Source organism: Psittacula echo (genome assembly GCF_963264785.1).
Source record: "Psittacula echo genome assembly, chromosome: 2".
In the NCBI taxonomy this organism is placed as follows: Eukaryota; Metazoa; Chordata; class Aves; order Psittaciformes; family Psittacidae; genus Psittacula; species Psittacula echo.
Window position 1 is genome coordinate 26567088 of NC_137737.1, and position 19287 is coordinate 26586374.

The 19287-nt window shown below is 39.9% G+C and overlaps 1 protein-coding gene across 1 annotated transcript in view; it reads left to right on the top strand.

Annotated features, from left to right (window-relative positions):
* RAPGEF5 (Rap guanine nucleotide exchange factor 5) overlaps window positions 1-19287 on the top strand; it is a gene marked incomplete at both ends in the record, with an annotated part of 162974 nt that overhangs the window by 29877 nt on the left and 113810 nt on the right. Inside the window, 5 exons of the mRNA XM_080611916.1 lie at window positions 4292-4342; window positions 5803-5909; window positions 6914-7035; window positions 8876-9044; window positions 12858-12924. Coding sequence (XP_080468042.1) covers window positions 4292-4342; window positions 5803-5909; window positions 6914-7035; window positions 8876-9044; window positions 12858-12924 — 516 coding nt within the window. The remainder of the gene's footprint in view (window positions 1-4291; window positions 4343-5802; window positions 5910-6913; window positions 7036-8875; window positions 9045-12857; window positions 12925-19287) is intronic.

Here is a 19287-nt window from a genome sequence, read left to right on the forward strand (position 1 = left end):
TTGTAGTAAATGCATAGGGATTTGTTGTAGTGGAGCCAGTTCAATATTCTGCTGAGTAAACAACTAAGTTAGCATCTCCCAGTAAGATACAGCTTGATCTCTCCAATGGAGACCAAAGCATGCTTTCATTAGTGCACTTTGCTTGTGTAGCATGTTGTGAGAGAATTTCTTTACAAACCTTTAAAAAGTCAGTTTGTGCTCATATATTAAGATATTATCATCAATGTCATTGCATGCTTCTCATGCAAAGGCAGAGATTCTCAACTTTTTTAAAAGTTATTTTCCAGTTGAAGAAATACCAATTTAAACCCAGATACAGACCTTGCATAGTAATATCAACCATTGAATTAGCAACTGCTTTTAAAAAGTCTGGCTGGATTATTTGATTCTTTGGCTTCTAATTCCATGAGCTGGCCATAAGAAATATTTTCTAAGGGTTGTTTTAAATTACTTGTTGATCACTTTTTCTAATCCTCCTGTTCTTTTAACACCATTGTTCTACTCCCTGCATTTCTAGTAGTTTTAAATACCACAGTGAACTCCTTTCTATTTTTTCCCAGTTTATGTGTGGTGTATTCAAATTTGAATCCTGGCAGTCCTATTCCAAAAGTTTCTTCCTGGGGCATCTGTTCCAACTGTACTGTCCTGTCACATGCAAGTTATTACCACAAGCTAGGATGCCATTCCTGTGCCACATTCATACTTCACCCTCCTGGTTCACCCAGCAAGGATCAGCTCCCTGCCTCTAACTCTCTGCATCCCCAGCAGGGAAGCTAAAGTCATCTATGCACACCTACTCAGGTATGATGGGAAAGCCCTTCTGGAGGACACCCAGCTCTCTGGATCTGCTCCACATATGGTTTCCTGTCCCAGCAGCATATGTGCTGCCACATCCTCATCTCCTCCCTGACATATGGCTTAACAAAGCTTTTCCTCAAGCTGATGAAGAGGCACAGGGGGACACTGAGGTGGCAGTGCCTAGAAAGCAGCATTTGGCATGAGCAGCAATAGCTGTTCCAAGGTAGTTTTCATGAGTGATGAGTTGTTTGCTTGATGACTCATTCTAAGAATTATTTGCAAATGTATTTTGAATTAGTGTGTACGTTAAAATAATTTGGGAGGAGCAGCCTGTATTTACCAGATACCTTCAGGGAGGAGTAGTGTTTCTCTCCCCGTGGCAGCCTGAATTTTGGGGTTTTCAAACAAAGCCTGGAGCCCTGATCCACTCCGTCTTCATCCTGTTTCTGGAAGGGGACTGCCCAGTTTGTCCCCAGCAGCCACAGTCTGCTTGAACAGAGGTGTGCTCAGTGGTTAAATATTCATTGAGGCAAGCTAAAAAAAAACAACCCTATCATATGGTTTCAGGATTCCACAGACAGAATTCGTCCTGTCTTCCTTTTTCCCATTTCAGGGCTTGAATTCCTTCTCTATCCCCTGCACCGAAGCTGGCACTGTGTGGTTTGAAGGATAAACTAGCAAAATTTTTTCTGAACAACCCTGTTGTTCTCAGCCTGTTCTCACAGGGAAGTAGCTCCAGCCCTCTGATCATCTTTGTGGCCCTTCTCTGGACCCACTCAGGCAGGTCCATGTCTTCCTTATGTTGGAGGCCCCAGAGCTGAATGCAGTACTGCAGATGGTGTCCCACAGGAGTGGAGGGGGAGAATTACCTCCCTTGACGTGCTGGCCATGCTCCTTTGGATGCAGCCCAAATGCAGTTTGCTTTCTGGGCTGTGAACACACATTGCTGGCTCATATTCAGTTTTTCATCCGTCAGTACCCCTAAGTCCTTCTCAGGCTGCTCTTAATCCACTCATCTCTTAGCCTGTATTCATGTTTGGTATTGCCCAACCCAGGTGCAGGACCTTACACTTGGCCTTTTTGAACTTCATGAGTTTCATAGGGGCCCATTTCTGTTGCCTCTCAAGGTCCTTCTGGATGGCATCCCTCTCCTCTAGAATGTGGATCACACCACAGTCATATCACTCAGCTCGGTGTCATCTGCAGACTTGCTGAGGGTACCCTCAATCCCATTGTCCATTCCCCAACAATGTTAATTAATACTAGTCCTGAACCCCTGAGGGACACCACTCATGACTGGTCTCCATCCTGATATCAAGCCATTGACCACAACTCTTTGAGTGGGACTATCTAGCCAATTCCTTAATCCCCAAGTGGTCCCACCTGGCAAATCCATGTCTCTCCATTTTAGAGACAAGGATGCATGTGGGTCAACAGTATGAAAAGCTTTGCTCAGGTCCAGGTAGATGACATCAATGGCTCTTCCCTTATCCACCAAAAGCCATCAAATTTGTCCTTTTTGCTGAGCTTGGTCTTATGTTGTGGTGTAACTGCATCCTGCAGCAGCAACATTTTCACTGGCTGAGGCTCAGCCGTCCTCTGAATGCCAGGGACCAGGACAATGCAATGTCAGGGTCTGTAGTTCCCGCTGGCATCACTGGAATTAACTTGCTGATTACAAGTTAAATATTATCATTAGCATCTTCTTGGGAATGGAGCAGAGAGGGTGGAAATCAATATATAAGCTTTTACTGTACTGTTGCAGTGAGTGAGCCTTGTTGAATGAAAGATATGGACAGAAACCAAGTGAAGTGCTGTTATTTAAGACTGCTGCAAAACTAAGGTGTTAATGATGTGCCGGCTAGGAAAAGTAAATGGGATCTGAGGTAATGTTACACGCTTACAGCATCTTTGTTGGGTACGAGAGGGGAATTAAGCTTTTATGTTATAGTATTTCTATATGGAGCTGCTGTTACACATGTAACTACACTAACATCTGTGATGAGCATGGAAGGGTAAACAGCTTTAGATGCTTCTGTGGTTCCTTGTCACTTCTTTTGCCTGTCCAAAAATATGGTAACAGGAATATAGAGGGGGAAAAAAAGACAGGTGGCACTATGATTCTCTAATTCTTACAGGGTGTGAAGGATGTTGAGTTGTTTTTTTTTCCATGATTGCAATATACCAGGTGGGAATTGGATCCTTCTCAAAGCGAGGGATTAATTATGCTGCCTACAAGTTGGAATAATATGAGGGACCATCACACAATCCTCCTATTGTGCTGCCAGTACTCCTTCACAACGTCTTCTGTTCCACTTCCAGACTTCTTTTGGGCAATGTTTATTTGTGTCTTGTGTGGCTTGTAGTAAGATAGAAGTTGCCAGCAAGCATCACAGTAGACAATATCTTGTCTTTTAACACTGACAAGATGTGGAAGTATCATGGTGAGTAAAGGTGGAGTAACCTGGCTCTAGTAGAGATGTTTATCCTAGCTCTGTTTGCCTTCTAGAATTTTAGGTTCACTGTTAATTTCATAACTTTATAATCCCCAACCTTTATTGATCAGTGGTAATGTTTTAGCATTTGTATTTCCCTGCTGTGAAGAATTATGCGTCATTTTCCTTTCTATCTCCTCAAACATGAATCCTCTCTAATTTCATTGGGTGGTCATTTATTCTCAGTGACATAAAACAGAGCACAATGTCTGCCTTTTCATTGATTTATATAATTATATTATGTGTCTTGTAATCTCTCCTTTGTAAGGTAAATAGTTGCAGTCTTTTCTGTCTCTTCTCATATTAAAATTTATCCAGATCCTTTATTATTCCTACTATTGTTATTGTCTGAATCCCTTCTAACACTGGAGAGTCTATTTTTTGAAACGCTGCTATCAGTGCAGCGTGTGGCATGGTAGGGACAATGCTGGTCTACGTTAAAGCAGTGTTACCTTCCCGTTGGTAACCATTTTATTCCTCATTTATCTATTTTTTTTAACTTCAGTTAAGAATTTCATTTGTGAGAGTTGTCTTCCTTGAGAAGTGTTCTGTGACCCTGGGGTGTTTTTACTAAATTGATAAAGTTTGCTATAAGAGCTATTAGAGCATGTGTAATTACATTTTCTCCCTCTAGTACATGCTACTTTTAAGTTGAGCTCATCATGATATTGTCTTTTCACCCAGCTTTTTCTAGGTTTATCTTGAAATTCTTCCCTGTCATTTTTGGTCTTTCCTGACCCAAATAATTGTGTACGGTCTACAGACTTTGCTACCTCCTCTTTTTTTCCATCTCAAGAATAAATGTAGTAAAAACCCACAGAACTGAATTTACCAAACCTTTTTCCCGATGTGCAAAAAAATTACTTGGAGACTTCGGTTAGACTACTCAGATGATTTGATCAATTCTTTTTATTTAGTTTTCAATAGCTGAAAGACCTAGATTTCTGCTTCTACACAAAAATCATAACAAAACTAAAGCCTAACAAATTGTTTTACAGACTCTGTCCAGAAGAATTTCAAATCCCTACCTGGAAACTCCTTCAAACAAGGTATTTGTCAAGCTTCTTCTTAATTCTATTTCATCAAACAAGGTAGTAGGAATCGTTTTGCTTTGATTCAACCTCTTAGTTGTAGCTTTGAAGACACTTTTGATCGTGGCCTGCCATTAAATCCAGTTGACAAGTTATAATCTCTGTGTTAGAAATTGTCTTCTTCTGATATTGAATTTGCAAACTGAATTTTTGTGAATTCCAACATGCACTCACTTCACAGCCATTTAAATGATTGCCACTGCTTAGCTTACCTTTGCAATATTTAAGAGCTTTGCATTTGCATGTTACAATACTTCACTGTCTCAGGACTATTTTATATTCCTTGAAAGATTTCTAAACATAGGAATCAAAACAGAAACAAAAAAGGTGATACTGCAGCACTGGTTTTCTTTCATGTTAGTTGTTACTGATGTGTTTTACTGGGATAGGAAGGAAACATCACACATTCCTCAGAAGCCTGGGTTAAAGTGGTGTACAGAGTCCAGGTGGAGTATGGTTTTATGGAAGATAGAGTTGGGTCTCTTTTTGATAGACATATAGAATCATAGAATGGTTTTGGTTGGAAGGGACCTTAGAGATCATCTAGTTCCAACCCCACTGCCGTATGTAGGGACACCTTCCACTACATCTACAGCCTAGAGAGAGAAGGTAGAAATCAGGTGTAGGAGAAGTCAGAGTGCATCCATTCTGAAAGACCACATCTTCCTGGCGAAATACAGATGAACTGACCTGTAACTGTCATAGGACACCTCCAAAGATTCTGAACAACACCACAGAGCTATGAAATGATATCAATGTGTATTAGGGTTGTATTAAATTGCTTAACTCCAGTAAATATGGAATAATGTTTAATTTTAACTGTATTTGTGTGGTTTTGCAAATAGTGTCTGTTTGCTTTGCTAGAATAACACTTGTTCTCATTCAAATTTATATGTTCAAAGGTAAATCTGACATATAGTAAACCCCCTGCTTTCCTAAGGCAGCAAATGTACAAGTAGTCCAGCCCATGGAGGGTATTTGCAATCCATGATACAACTGAGTATGGCAGAAGCTGGGGTGCATTTCCTATGAGGCTTTCATAGATCATAGAATGGTTTGGGTTGGAAGGGAACTGAAAGATCACTTAGTTCCAACTAAATGATCCAACTAAATGATGCCATGGGCAGGAATACCTTCCACTAAACCAGGTTGCTCCAAGCCCTGTTCAACTTGGCCTTGAACACTGCCAGGGACGGGGCAGCCACTTCTCTGGACAACCTGTGCCAGTGTCTCACCACTCTCACAGAGAAGAATTTCTTCCTAGTATGTAATCTAAATCTACTTTTGACTGCTTGCTTATTATTTAGCTGGGGAGAAAGCATTGCTCAGAGAGAGGGATTGGACAGTGGCAAGGCAATTTACTACAGAAGGAATAAATCCCTGTTTTGTCACACTTTTCAATTTCTCTTTTCATTCAGATTTATGGAGAAAGTTCTTCCTGTGCTGGAAGAGCTCTCAGGAATATTTTTACTCTACAAGCATCTGACCTGATTAAAGACAGGGTGTACCTTACTGGCATTTGCAGGTAACCTGACATCATTCATTCTAATCAACTGAATGGGTTTTAATTGCATTTGTCTATGCTCCGATTTGACAACAGAGTAAATTCTAAGAGTGAGATTTTGTGTGTTACTAAGAATTGAAGCTATTTTCTAAAAAATTCTTTAAAAGCTCATGTGTTTTCATGCCTTTTCTTATGTTACTTTGTCAGTTGTCAGAAAGCAGCAGTGGCCCAATTGTATGTCCGTTAATTTAATTGCTTATGGTTTCATATAAAATTGTGCCTGTTATTTTGCTGAAAAGAAAGAGTATTAAATTCAGCCCTGTCTGGGAGTTATAAAAGAGATTAATTGGACTTCTAAGATTTAATTACACAGTGATTTTTGCATGTAATTTATGGAATATTTCTGTAATGAAGTGATTTGCCATTTGTGTTGCATTACAATATAAATGCTTCCTTCTATTTTCAATTCTGCCAAAATGTGTAGGTCTCTATTATAGCACCATTCATTCATATCCATATTTAAGAAAAAGCCATAGCTTTGTTTTTAAAAATTGAAGTTTATCAATAATATGGAAGATGAAGTACATCCTAAAGCAACACTCAAAGTCTTAACACATAGATTTTGTAGCTGTATTGCTTATGCCTGTGCTTGGAAAAGAAATAAAGTCCCGAGGTTAAAAGCTTTATTTTATTTAGCTTTTTTCCATCTTTAGATGACTGTCTGTAAGCAGCACAAATTGATAAAAATATTACATATTGTTAAGTGTGCTGCATGAGTCAGATATGCAAGGGAACTTACTTATCTAACACTAGTCCCCTCATAACTTGGAGCATCCCCTGAGGCTTGCCAAACTAATTTCTTCCCTTGAAATGAATAGGATTATAGACATTAGTAATTGAGATAAAGGGTTTTCCCTGCCGAACAAAATGATTCACTTTTAATAGCTTTAAAAAAGAGTTCTTTATTATAAAAGAGCATTTTAACATTACTGTAGTGTAAGAAGTGATGATTTGCTTATTTTCAGGAGAAGCTGTGTTGGATCAGAACTGGTAGACTGGCTTTTGGAGCAGTGCCCATTTGTTAAGTGCAGATCTACAGCAGCTGGAGTGTGGCAGCTCCTCCTGGATATGGGCATTATATTATCAGGTCAGTCTTGATAGTACTTCTAGCACGATGAAAGCTATGAATTTCTCCTGTATAGGGTAAATAAGACTCATGTTTTTGATGGAAGAGGAAGGAGGGAAACTAAAAAAATGCAGATAGATCCAATTTTCTTGCCAGTTTTTTATTTTACTATCTCTTCGGTAGGTTCACCTCTGTGGTCTTTCGTTTCATAAATACCAAAGATGAATCTCTTTAAGCTAATTTCCTTCCTTTTTCTTTTGCAAATGTAATTGCTTATTACTAACGATGTGTGTCTTTTCCATCCTAATTTTTTTTTCTCTGCAAGCTCTTTTGGGTTTTTCACAAGATAGCAGCTGTTCAGTCGCTGCAGATCATGGCTTCACTGGATGACTTCCCTAGCTATTAGTTATTTTCCCTTTGTTTCAGGTTCATAGGATTCCCATGTACAAAGACTGGACACCAAACACAATATAAACAATCAAATGCTCTAGTCTATTTATTGAGTTATTAGTGCAAAGCAAATACATATATTAATGCAAAGCAGGTTACATACATTCCAACCCCTGGTTGCATGGGGTACCGCCGAGCAGGAGAAGAAGATGGAGCATGTTGCCCGGTTGGAGAGGTGGTAAGCAGTGCGTCATCAGGGTGTCCCCTGAATCAAGATGCGCATCTGGCCTTCTCACTTGTCCATCCCTGAGTGGAAAATTACCAGTTGCAACATCAGCGCACACGTGGCCAGCATGTGAACAGAGGTTTACTGATATAAGACTCCCTTCTGCTAACAGCGGTGTTAACTCCCTTATTTTCAAGGTTATTTTCCCACAATCCATGCCAAACAATACTTCTCTGTTTTTGTGTGTTTCACCACGGACCATTATCTATTGTCAGTGACACACCCTTCTTCTCTCTGTTTCTCATAGTTTTAGATTACAATGGATTGAGAGGGGACTCAGCTCCTTGAGATGGTGGTGATGCCAAGTTCTACCCAGCTGCTCCCACCTTCCCAACCAAATTTATGGGTTTGGTGCAGCTAATGTGGTTGGCATTAATTACACCAGTAAACAACCTCTGGAAATCTGATGGACTTTACTTTGTAGCTTTGTAGCTGTAGCTACTGAGGTAGCTCAGCTCAGAGCATACCCCACCCTGGGGTCTGTGCTAGACACTTAACCTTTCTCCTTGTGAAAGGCGAGATGTTATGGAAGATTTCCTCTTATGTTCACTTTAACCTTTTCTGACATATGCTGATGGTATGTCTGATAACACAGCTTCAGCAAGGGCTGAATGACTCTCCCAGCAGGAGGTTATGCTCTTGGTTTTGGACCCCATTCTTTGATCCCAGCTCAATCCTGATTTTGCCAGGGAAGATGCTGTTGTAACAGCACATCATCTTACTCAGGTCTAGTTCACAAATCCAGCAGCCCTGAATTTGAGGAAAAGCTGGGATAATTAGTGGCTGCATCTCCATTATTGAACTTTTTTTATTAGTGCCTGGCCACTAATGAGGCCAAATTAGAAATCAATGGAATTTGAGGCTCAGAAATCTGACGAATGGAAGGTTTTTATCTTCTAATTCTGAACTGTTCTAAAATTGATTGAATACTCAGCAGTCTTAATGCTTGAATTTCAGCAGCCTGGAATTCTTCAAATTGAGGTTTTGTGGTTTTTCTTTTTGGGTGCACTGAAGTAATACTACAGGGCAAGATTGCTTCTATGCCAAGTTTATAATCCCTTTGCCCTGTATGGTGGTGCAACTCAGCATTAAGGTCAAGAGCAATACAGAATGAAGTGAGGACACAGAACCCTTACATGGTAAAGATTTACAGGCTATCTAATGTTACTATTTTTTTCCTAACAGTGGACAAACAACTCTGTTTTCGAGACACTCATGCTTTCTACCAGTTCTCAGTGGATGAATGTACCTACCTATTCTGTGAATATGAGAAAGAGGAAGGATGGAAGAACGGAGTAAAGCTCCTACTTCAACTACTGCCATTGTCTCCTGCCAGGATTGACATGTGTAATCTGTAAGTGTGCATGTACAGCTGTTTGCAACTTTTGCTGACTGTTTTGTAAGTCACTGTCTTATAATGATATTGTTTACCTCCAAACCACTGTGCAAATGAGACAACTTTCTTTTCAGGGTTGGCAAGCTTTGTAGGGATGGGCTCTGTAATTGTGGGTAGATAAACTAAGGCACTCAGCTCAGGGTTTTTGGCATATTGTGGTTCTTATGCACTAGCTTGCTGACTCTAGCTTGCTAGATTACCTGAGCAAATGGCTTTATTAATTTTTTTTGTGTCTCCTCTTACATTCAGAAGTTTGGCATGAATTTAGCAGCAGCCATGCTGTGGAGCTGATTGACTGGTAGACCAGATTCCCTTGCGCTGTGTCAGGATCAGCCATCAGATGGATAGAGGGAATGGGTAGAAATGTGGTAGCTGATTTTTGCCAGCTACTGCACGTTTGCCAGAGCTCTGTTATCTCACATCACTATTCCTTTTTCAGAATCCACCTTTTGAGAGTTTCACTTCCTACATGTCTCCTCTTTTGCCTGATATTGGATGTTATCATACCTTCTGTGCTGATACAGCTGCACTCTAATGTTGCCTATTTAGAGCAGCTAGAATGAAATCAAAGTTATCTCTGCCACAGTAAGAGGCCAAAATATAGGAAAAAGGTCTTGGTGAGAGGTCTGGAGGCTCGTGATCTCTCATGCGTTAAGAAATCTGTAGGAGCTGGCCTGGGTAGGCAAGTTGGGTTAAATTCCTTCATTGTCCCTAGCACGATGAATCCTCAAACCCAGTACTTATACTGTGAAGAACTATTACTCTGCCAGTGCTAGGATTTATTCTCTTTGATGTCAAGACAAATCTTTCTTCTATACGTACTTTCCTTCTCTACAGGTTAGATTTTTAAAACACATTCTCTCAAATAAATGTCCAATGGAAATATTTTAAAGGAGCACCAAAGTCCCTGTAAGCTGTCTGAAGCCCAGCTTCTTAAGTTCAGACATATTGAGCTGGTGGAACAAAATCTCAGTAATTTCTCTGCATGGCTGAGGGTGGAAACTTGATTTTTTTTCTAAGCAGACGATGCATATGAGAGAAAAACTTTGAATTTTTTTTTTGCAAATAGAAATTCTTGTCTTCCAGCCTATGCTGGTGCTAAGCAGTCTGGCTGTCCCTTAAATATGAGGGTGATTTTGTCCCTTAAATATGAGGGAATTGAGTTTTTCTCCGTATCACTGCAAATCAGTCCACTTTTCATGGTTTATGACTTCTCGTGCAAAGACTTTGAATCAAAAAGACAGAGCAGATAGGTTATATTGATGTGATACGTGAAGGATGCTGGATAGGAAAATCCACTGAAAACTTTTTAGGTCTGAGTTTACTGTCTGCCTTTCAGTTTTATCATTCCAGTGCAACTGTCATTTCTACTGGAGGATGATCCCTGTCACATGAATTGAACAATTATTCATTAATGTACATTTCCAGCTCCTTTTGCTCACATTATTCATATTTTCATAGAAGTTGTATTCGCTTTGGGAACATTGTCACTGAAGAACTATTTTATGGTGGTTTTACCTGTCAGATTGTGAGGGTGCTTTTTAAAAAATATAATACATATATAAATATATATATAAAAATACATATACATATATAAAATATGCATATACAAGAACTGAATTTTAAATAATGGCATACTCTTGAAGGACAGTAATATTAAAGGGAAAGGAGGCTTTACGGGTTCAAAATTCTCCATTCTCAATGCAAATAATACACTGCTAGTGCACAAGCTGGAAGGGAAAAGATGTGATGAGGTGTTTGTTGAAGTTATCTGACCACCTTAAATAAACCTATATACTCTTTGTATATATATGTATGAAGAAGGAGGGCAATTCTTAAACTCTTGTTGCAATGAGTGTTTGTCCTTTCTCAAATGTGTAAGCTGTTTTTCATATCACTAGAAGCATTGTGTTTCTTCTGGTTGTTTTTTTTTTATTTATTTTTCTGTCTTAGTTTTTCTCATAGTCTGTATTGAAGGCATTAATTTTGTGTATACATAGAGATGAAGAAATATACTTTGTTAATTGGATTGCCTGCTTTTGATTAAATCAGAAGCGACTGCCTGCTTGTGCACCAAAAGGCTATGCTGAACATCTCCTGGTGGTCCCAGGAGCCAAATGAGCTCTGTCTCCTCCACAGCAGCCTTGTGCTTGCCTGGACTGCCGACTGCGTCAGTGGGTCTCTGTGGTGTACCATGGATCTGCTTTCCATGAAGGAGTCTGTAGGCCTGAGTAGGCAGTAGCAGCTCTGGGAAATTCCTTCAGAATTTCTTCTGGAAACCCTGTTAAATAAATGTGGCCTGGTCTCAACTTGCTGCACAGATCTGTGATGTATTTGCATTTGCTTCTGGTCAGTATTAGCAGTGTTACTATATAGTACTATAGTAAGTTCTACAATGAAAATAGCCTTCTGAAGCCTGAGATGTGCTTGCAGTTCCTGAATAAATGTTGCCTTTTGACTTTGGCAGATTCCCTACACACTAAAGCCGCTCATGCTAAGCTGAAGGCTGATGTTGTTATGTGTATTCCACAGGACTGAGCCCCTGTAAATGTCAAATGAGATGGGACTGATGCAGAGGCCTCTTGGGGTAATTAAACACCCTGTTAATCACAGGGTTATTCTGTTATTCACAGAAAAGTATTGAATATTGTAGTAACCTGTGTTTCAGATTTTATTTTTTTATCAGGGAAAGAAATTTTTGGACATGGGATGTAAGAACCACAATATACCAGCTGCATATTCCAGACATACTGTCAGCTCTCCCCCTAAACACGTCAAGGCATATGAGCAACTATTTAATTTAGTCAAAGATAGAAGCTTCTGCTAATACCTGGGATTTACAGCAGCTGCAGTTTTGTGTATTTGCTTGGTTTGCTGGCATGCCATGCTTCTTGAATACCATGAAAAGTAAAGATCTCAAGGGCATTTTCTTTTTCTTCTTCTCATAGTAATAACCCCATCATATTGGTATCTATCTTATGACTGCCTTCTGAAAGGCTCATAGATATTTTAATGATGGGAATTAAACTGTTTTAAAGAAAAGCACAGAAACACAGTCCTATCGCATGCACTGTCCACAGCAGCTTTTGTGTGGCTTTTTCCATATGGCCAGACTTCCGTGACAGTTTTCAGAAGGGTTCTTCTTGCACTGTCCCACTTCTGCAAGACGCATTAAGTCTGTCTTGTGATAACTGTCAAGATAACCTAATAGTGTTCTCAACCATTGCTTTAATTTGCTAATTTATGGCTTCTTGATATGTTCTTTTTATGTTCACATTGTTATTTATTTATTTAATATCAAACTTCATGTGTCATATAATGATTTTGATGTTGTCTGCTTTTATCTATGTGAGCTTGCATTCCATAAGTGTTACTCCACACTTTAGCTGAGAGGGGGACAAATGGAAAACTCTTTGGTCTGTTGATGGAGTGTTTTTTAGCAGAGCAAAATATGCACTCAAATAAGCAACTCTGAGCTAAGAGTGTCCTGCAATCTTCAGTTATTCATCACATTTTTATAACTGAAGATTTCTCTCACTGTTTTATGTTAGTCCAGTCAAAAGAGTTCTTGACAGCAGAGGACAAAGGGTATACTCTTGTCGTTACTGACACAATTAATTATTGTCATGTTGCAGTCAGCATTTTGATGTGGAATGTCAAAAGCCCTTTTAAGGTAGTGCCTGTGGCTACACAGTTCCTTGCTTTCCAGGAATCAAAAGATGTTGAAACAGAATGAAAGAAATAATAAAATCTTATTTTTATTTTTTTAAGGCCTGATCACAAAATAGAAGATACGGCAGAAACCAATGCCGAGATTCTTGCTTGTCTCAGTTCTGCGGTAAGGTCACTGCATCAAAGTTTGTACTGATCATGTTTGAAATATTGTCATGTTTTGGATCCTTTCAAATTAACGACTTGGTCTTAGGGAGCAGGTGTTTGTAATGCAAACTACCTTTTTGTATCTGAAAGGAGGAAGCTTTATTGAGTTCTCACTGTGCAATTCTAAAGCTATTATAATCAGTCCAAACAAGATCTGTTGCAGCCTGATCTCTTGTAAACCATGCTATTCATGGTCCAGGAGATACCAGTTTGGAGAATCATTGTGATTTTTCTGCCAGGTAGCTTACACTCAGGTCCTCTTGGTCAACTGACATCAGTATAAAGACCATGATGGCATGGGGATAAAAGGAAGAGAAAGCCTCAGCAGTGCTGGCATAGATTATCATAAGCTTCTGAGGAGACCCACCCAGGAAGCCTGGGTATCTGTCTTCTCAGCTGTATTTAGCCTCAATGAACAACCTCATAATAAACAGCAGCTTATCCTGTCTGTGTTAGAATTTGATGCATCTTGTTTATCTTGTTGTAAGATCCTTGTTCTAATAAGCAGACAGAAATGACTTCAGAAGGTTAAGCTAGATTCAATCGATCTGATGTAATCTGCATGATGGTACAGAATGCACTCTCAGCAAGTTTCCAGGTGATGCAGAACTGGAAGAAATGGTTGATATACCAGATTTGCCATTCAGAGGGTCCTTGACAGGCTAGAGAGATGGGCCAACAGGAATCTCATTTATTTCAGCTAAGGGCAATGCAATGTCCTGCATCTGGGAAAAATGACCTCATGCTCCTCTACAGGCTAGGGACTATCTGAAAGCAGCTTTGCAGAAAAGGACCTGGGGGTCTTGGTAGACACAGGGTTGAATGTGAGCCAGAAATGTGCCCTTGTGGCAAAGAAAACCAACTGCCTTCTGTAAGGCCATTGTCCTCTGGCTGAGGAAGGTGATTATTCTCCCCTGCTCAGCACTGATGTGACACACCTGTAGTGTTGAGGCCAATTCTGAACTCCCAGTGCAAGAGACATGTGGAGCTACTGGGTTGTATGTGAGTAACCATGGAGATGATTAAGGGAGTAGAGTATCTGACTTGCAAGGAGAGGCTGAGAGAACTGGGAATTAAATGTGGAGAGCAGAAGGTTATTGGAGGATCTCATCAGTGTATATAAATACCGGATGGAAGGGAATAAAGAAGGCAAAGCCAGGTTCTTGTTGGTGGCATCTTGTGACAAGACAAGAAACAGTGGCACAAACAAGAAATTCTACTTAAACATGAGAAAAACCTTATTTACTTTGAGGGTGATTGAACAGTAGAACAGGTTACCCAGAGAGGTAGTGGTCTCCCTCCTTGGAGGTATCAGAACTCAACTGGACATGGTCCTGAGCAACATTCTGTAGCTGACCTTGCTTTTGAGCAGGGGTTTGGATAAGGTGACTTGCAGAGAAGTATGGCATTGTATGGTTCGGCAAACATCATACCTAAATCATGCTATCAGCAAAACGTGGAATTAGTGCAAGTTCTGCCTTGGATGTGTGAGAAGGTACAGAGATGAAATTGAACCAAGTGGGGTAACGCCGCCATGAAAAAGGCATGAGGGAGGATAAAAGATATCTTAAGTAAAATGAATAAAGTATTATCTTGAAATAGCTGAAAAATGGAAGGGAAGGAGAATTTGTGCTCTCTCTTATCTCTCCAGAATATTGCTTTCCCTCCATATAGTAGACAGGAATCTAAAGTACTCACTGTGAGTTTATGGAAAGCCTTTATGTGTTTAATGTATAAGGGAATTTGACCACTCAGCTTGCACCACTCAGCAGAGGGCTGAACTCACCAGGAGACAGGTTCTCACTTTTTGTTTTTTCCTGTCAGCTTCAGAAGTTGTATGGAAAAAAGGGTTCTGTGAGCAAAGGCTGGAAACCAAAAGTGAAGGTATTAGCCTGCAGTGTTCACACTGTCTTGATTTTTGGCTCACATGTATTTTGTACAGAATCAAGCCAGTCTTCCTTGAAGAATTCAAAATTCAGAGTCCTGTTCATAATACTCATCAGACTAGTTTTTCAGAAGTGAAAAAAACCCCACCCCAAACCTTATTTCCATCCCAGCACTAAAGCAGTCAGAGATTAGTGTAGACTTTTTTGTGTATTTCTAGGTTTGACTGTTCAAATCCTTTTGGTGTCGATAACACCACCGTATCTTTCATTTTTCTTGTTGCTTTCCTTGTAATGGAATAAAACATTCCATGGCAGGTCAGCAGGATGCTTCTGTGTCACCTTTTCTTTTTTTGGAACTAAATTTTCAAACCTAAACTGATGTGAAGATCCAGCCCAAGCAACACTGGAGGAATCTGTGTGCCTAAATGAAAAATCACCATTTTAGTATCTGAAAGTGCAGGGAAAAACTGTAAGCACACATGCATGTACAGTCTAATTATATATTTCTGTAACTCTCTAAAATCTGCTGTTCTAGAGGGTAGAACTAACCTAAATATAAGTAGCCATATGGCAAGCATATACATCTGAGCTAGCTTCCCAGGCACTCCTTACAGGCAGGGAGGAGTAACAGGCACTTTTAGGATGCTGAATATATGATTCATGTTGAAAGTCTACTTTAGGGAAAAAACAGTTATACCTTAAATTCCATTTGTAAGGTATGTGCTTGCTATGAAGGCATTATGGAGTGACTAGCACAGACACAGGCATCTGTACAAGTTTGGTGAATTCCTCTCTCCACCTTTTTTTCTTTACTGTACCTTGGCTTTCTTTGTTGGCCTTTCTTTTATTACTTATTTCCTACTGCTTTTCATTACAAGGTGGTGTTTCCCTTGTTCTTTTCATATTCAATGCACAATTTATTATTTTTTTAATATTTTTTTATTATTTTTATTATTTTTTATGATTTGGCTGGTCTACAGGTGATTAGTTAGGGAAATGCACTCTTGGTTTTAGACAAAGGTTATGGAGATTGTAGAAGATAATAGCAATAGTTGCATGAATGATGCGAAGTCAGAAGGACAGCAGGGAAAAAACTGCAGGTTTCTTTATCATCTTAACTTGTGCCTAATGTATGGAATACACCTCTTTTAAGAGCAGAATCAGATACAAAAGATAAGTAGCTTGCTGAGGGTCTCGCTTTTTCTTTATGCTTTATTCTACAGTGGAAGAAGCAGAGTCAGCCAAGATAACTGAATGGAGGCTATTGAATTATATGCTCATATCGTCCTCTCCATTACAATGAGGCACTGACAACACGGTTAAACTTAAATTGCAAAGGTAGCTGACACGCAGGCGGTGCAAAGTGCCATTTGAAATATGTTTGCATTGGATAATCTTTTTGGTAATGAATTTTTAAGAAAATGTAGTGATTACTCCTGTGTTTAAAGAAGCGTTTCACAGCTGTCATGAATCCAGTGTCATGTCCCAAAGAGCAGCTTCAGTGTCTTGTCTGCTAAAACCAGAGCATAGTGGGATGGCTATGAGTGTTTGCACTGCAAAGCTCTTAACTTATCTAGTGATGGGACAGAAGAAAAAAATCAGGATGCAGTGAATCTGGGAAATACAGTTTTCTGGTACTTAAAGAGGTCAGCCAATACCACTTTTTTTTTGAGTCCATCAAACTATCATTACTTGACATGCAAAAATGTGAACTAGACTCTCTTTTCTTAAACCGCTGCTGTTTAGACCTTTCTGTTGCAGGATTTAATTTTGAGCTTCTGAAGGGTTTACCACTTTGTCTCTACATCTGAAGTCCTATTTGGCATCTAGAATAGTATCTAGAATACTGTTTCACAAAAGACTGGTATCAGCAGAAAAAAGAGAGGAGGAGAAAAGCAGAGGTGGTATGAACTGTCTACTAGAGGTAAAGCTATGCCTTCTATGATAAAATTACCGGATTCATGGATAACAGAAAGACAGAAGTTGTCATTTACTTTTGAAAAATCTTTCTCTGTCCTTTGTGTCCTGGGTTCAGCAGCAGCAGTCACTTTTTCTCCTTCTTAGTAGCTGGTGCAGCGCTGTGGTTTTGACTTTCAGCCTTGGAATAATACTGATAAAGCCAATGTTTTCAGTTGCTGGTCAGAATGTTTACCCTGACCAAGGACTTTGTGAGTCTCATGCTCTGCCAGGGAGGAGGAGAAGCCGGGAGGAAGCAGGGACAGGACACCTGACTCAAATTAGCCAAAGAGGTATTCCATACCACAGCACGTCATGCCCGGGGATGTAACTGGGAGTTCTCCGGAAGGGCACGTCCTCTTCTCTGTCGGGCTCATTTCCGGCGGGCGGTATCGTATTCTCTTCCCTTGTTATTTCTCTTATCATTATTGGTGGTAGCAGTAGTGATTTGTGTTATACCTTAGTTACTGGGCTGGTTTTATCTCAACCCATGGGAGTTACATTCTTTCGATTCTCCTCCCCATCCCTCTGGGGTGGGGGGGGGGAGTAGAAACTGCGTGGCTGACTTGCCGACTGGCTTAAACCACGACAGCTCTTTTTGGCGCCCAACATGGGGCACAAAGGGTTGAGATAACAACAGATCTGACAGGAGTGTGTCTAATCGTATTTGTGATAAGCATTCAGTGTTTTGGATTAATAGTCACTCGTCACAATGCTGATTTATTGGCTCTCAAAGTTGTTGTTTTTGATCTCACAGTTTCAATATGCCGTAGCTTACTTAGAGCCGGTATTTGCTGTGTTAGTGTTTTTCAAGTGTGGTGCTTGGGCTAAGGTTATTGTCTCATTGTATTTTATGGTAATGACTTGTAATACAATAGAATCATGGATCATGAAACTGATCTGGCTTATGTTCCCAGTCTGGTCACCACCTTTATACTTTGGGAAGTATATAATACAAGTGCTTAGCAATTACACATCTTTTTTTCTCCTTCCTGGGTGGTCAACCTATGAAGGAGACATTTCCCCCCCCACCCCCAGAGGGATGGGGAGGAGAATCGAAAGAAGGTAACTCCCACGGGTTGAGATAAAACCAGCCCAGTAACTAAGGTATAACACAAATCACTACTGCCACCACCAATAATAATAATGATAAGAGAAATAACAAGGGAAGAGAATACGTTACTGCCCGCCGGAAATAAGCCTGACAGAGAAGAGGACATGCCCTTCCGGGGAACTCCCAGTTACATCCCCGGGCATGATGTGCTGTGGTATGGAATACCTCTTTGGCTAATTTGAGTCAGGTGTCCTGTCCCTGCTTCCTCCTGGCTTCTCCTCCTCCCTGGCAGAGCATGAGACTCACAAAGTCCTTGGTCAGGGTAAACATTCTGACCAGCAACTGAAAACATTGGCTTTATCAGTATTATTCCAAGGCTGAAAGTCAAAACCACAGCACTGCACCAGCTACTAAGAAGGAGAAAAAGTGACTGCTGCTGCTGAACCCAGGACAATTTGAAGATGAGAAAATTCACTCTATAAATATGCCATTTGTATTTAATCTAGCAGAAGTATATGTGGGTACCAGTCTGTATGCACACTCTTGCTCTTTCATACTGCAAAAATAAACTGATTAAGATGTGGTAATATGCCAGCAACACACTAAAAATGTTCTCTTGCAGACACATAATATTTCTGTAAATAACATGTGGTAAGCAGGCCTTTAAACTGAATCAGTTTTGATATCTGCAATGCTACTTAAAATAGGATACTATTTAGATAATGTAGCTTTGTAGTGACAAGCTATATGTATAAGCCAATTTTTTGTATTTAATATCTCAATGTGGTAGGCATAGCTCCTCTTTGAATCTGTATTTTACTTTGAGTCCACATTATTATCTTCAATGTGATGTGCAACTATTGATTTTGTCAAACAGGCAGTAGCTGAAATCCTATTAGGAAGAAGTATGATAATGGGTAGCATGTGTGCAGTGAAGAATGAATGTTGTACATGGATTTCCATCGGTGTAATGATGCATAGGAATTGCATGTCCAGCTGAGATGTCAAGTGCATTTACGCTAAAGTAGACAAAATCATATAGATTATGAAATCTAGGGACACTGGGAAGATCGAAAGGATGCTCAGCAGTACCAATTCATTGTGATTTCAGTGAGTCCTGTGAGAGGGAGCTCAGAGTGTCAGGATGAAACCCTCTGATGAAAGAACATTTAGTTAATATTAAAACTAGAGGAGCATTCTTTTCTCTTGCTTTAATTGAAGGATTTTGTTCAGATTAAATAATATGCCAGGTGCATTTCTGGCACATTGCAAACAATTAGATATTTTGCATAACATAGACAAAATACAGAAAAATAGCCTGTGATGTTAGCACTGTCTTTCAAACCTGGAAAGTACTACCTAATAAGCAAAAGTAATATTGCAGATATAACCACAGGATGCCACAATGCTGCTTCTTCTTCTGAGA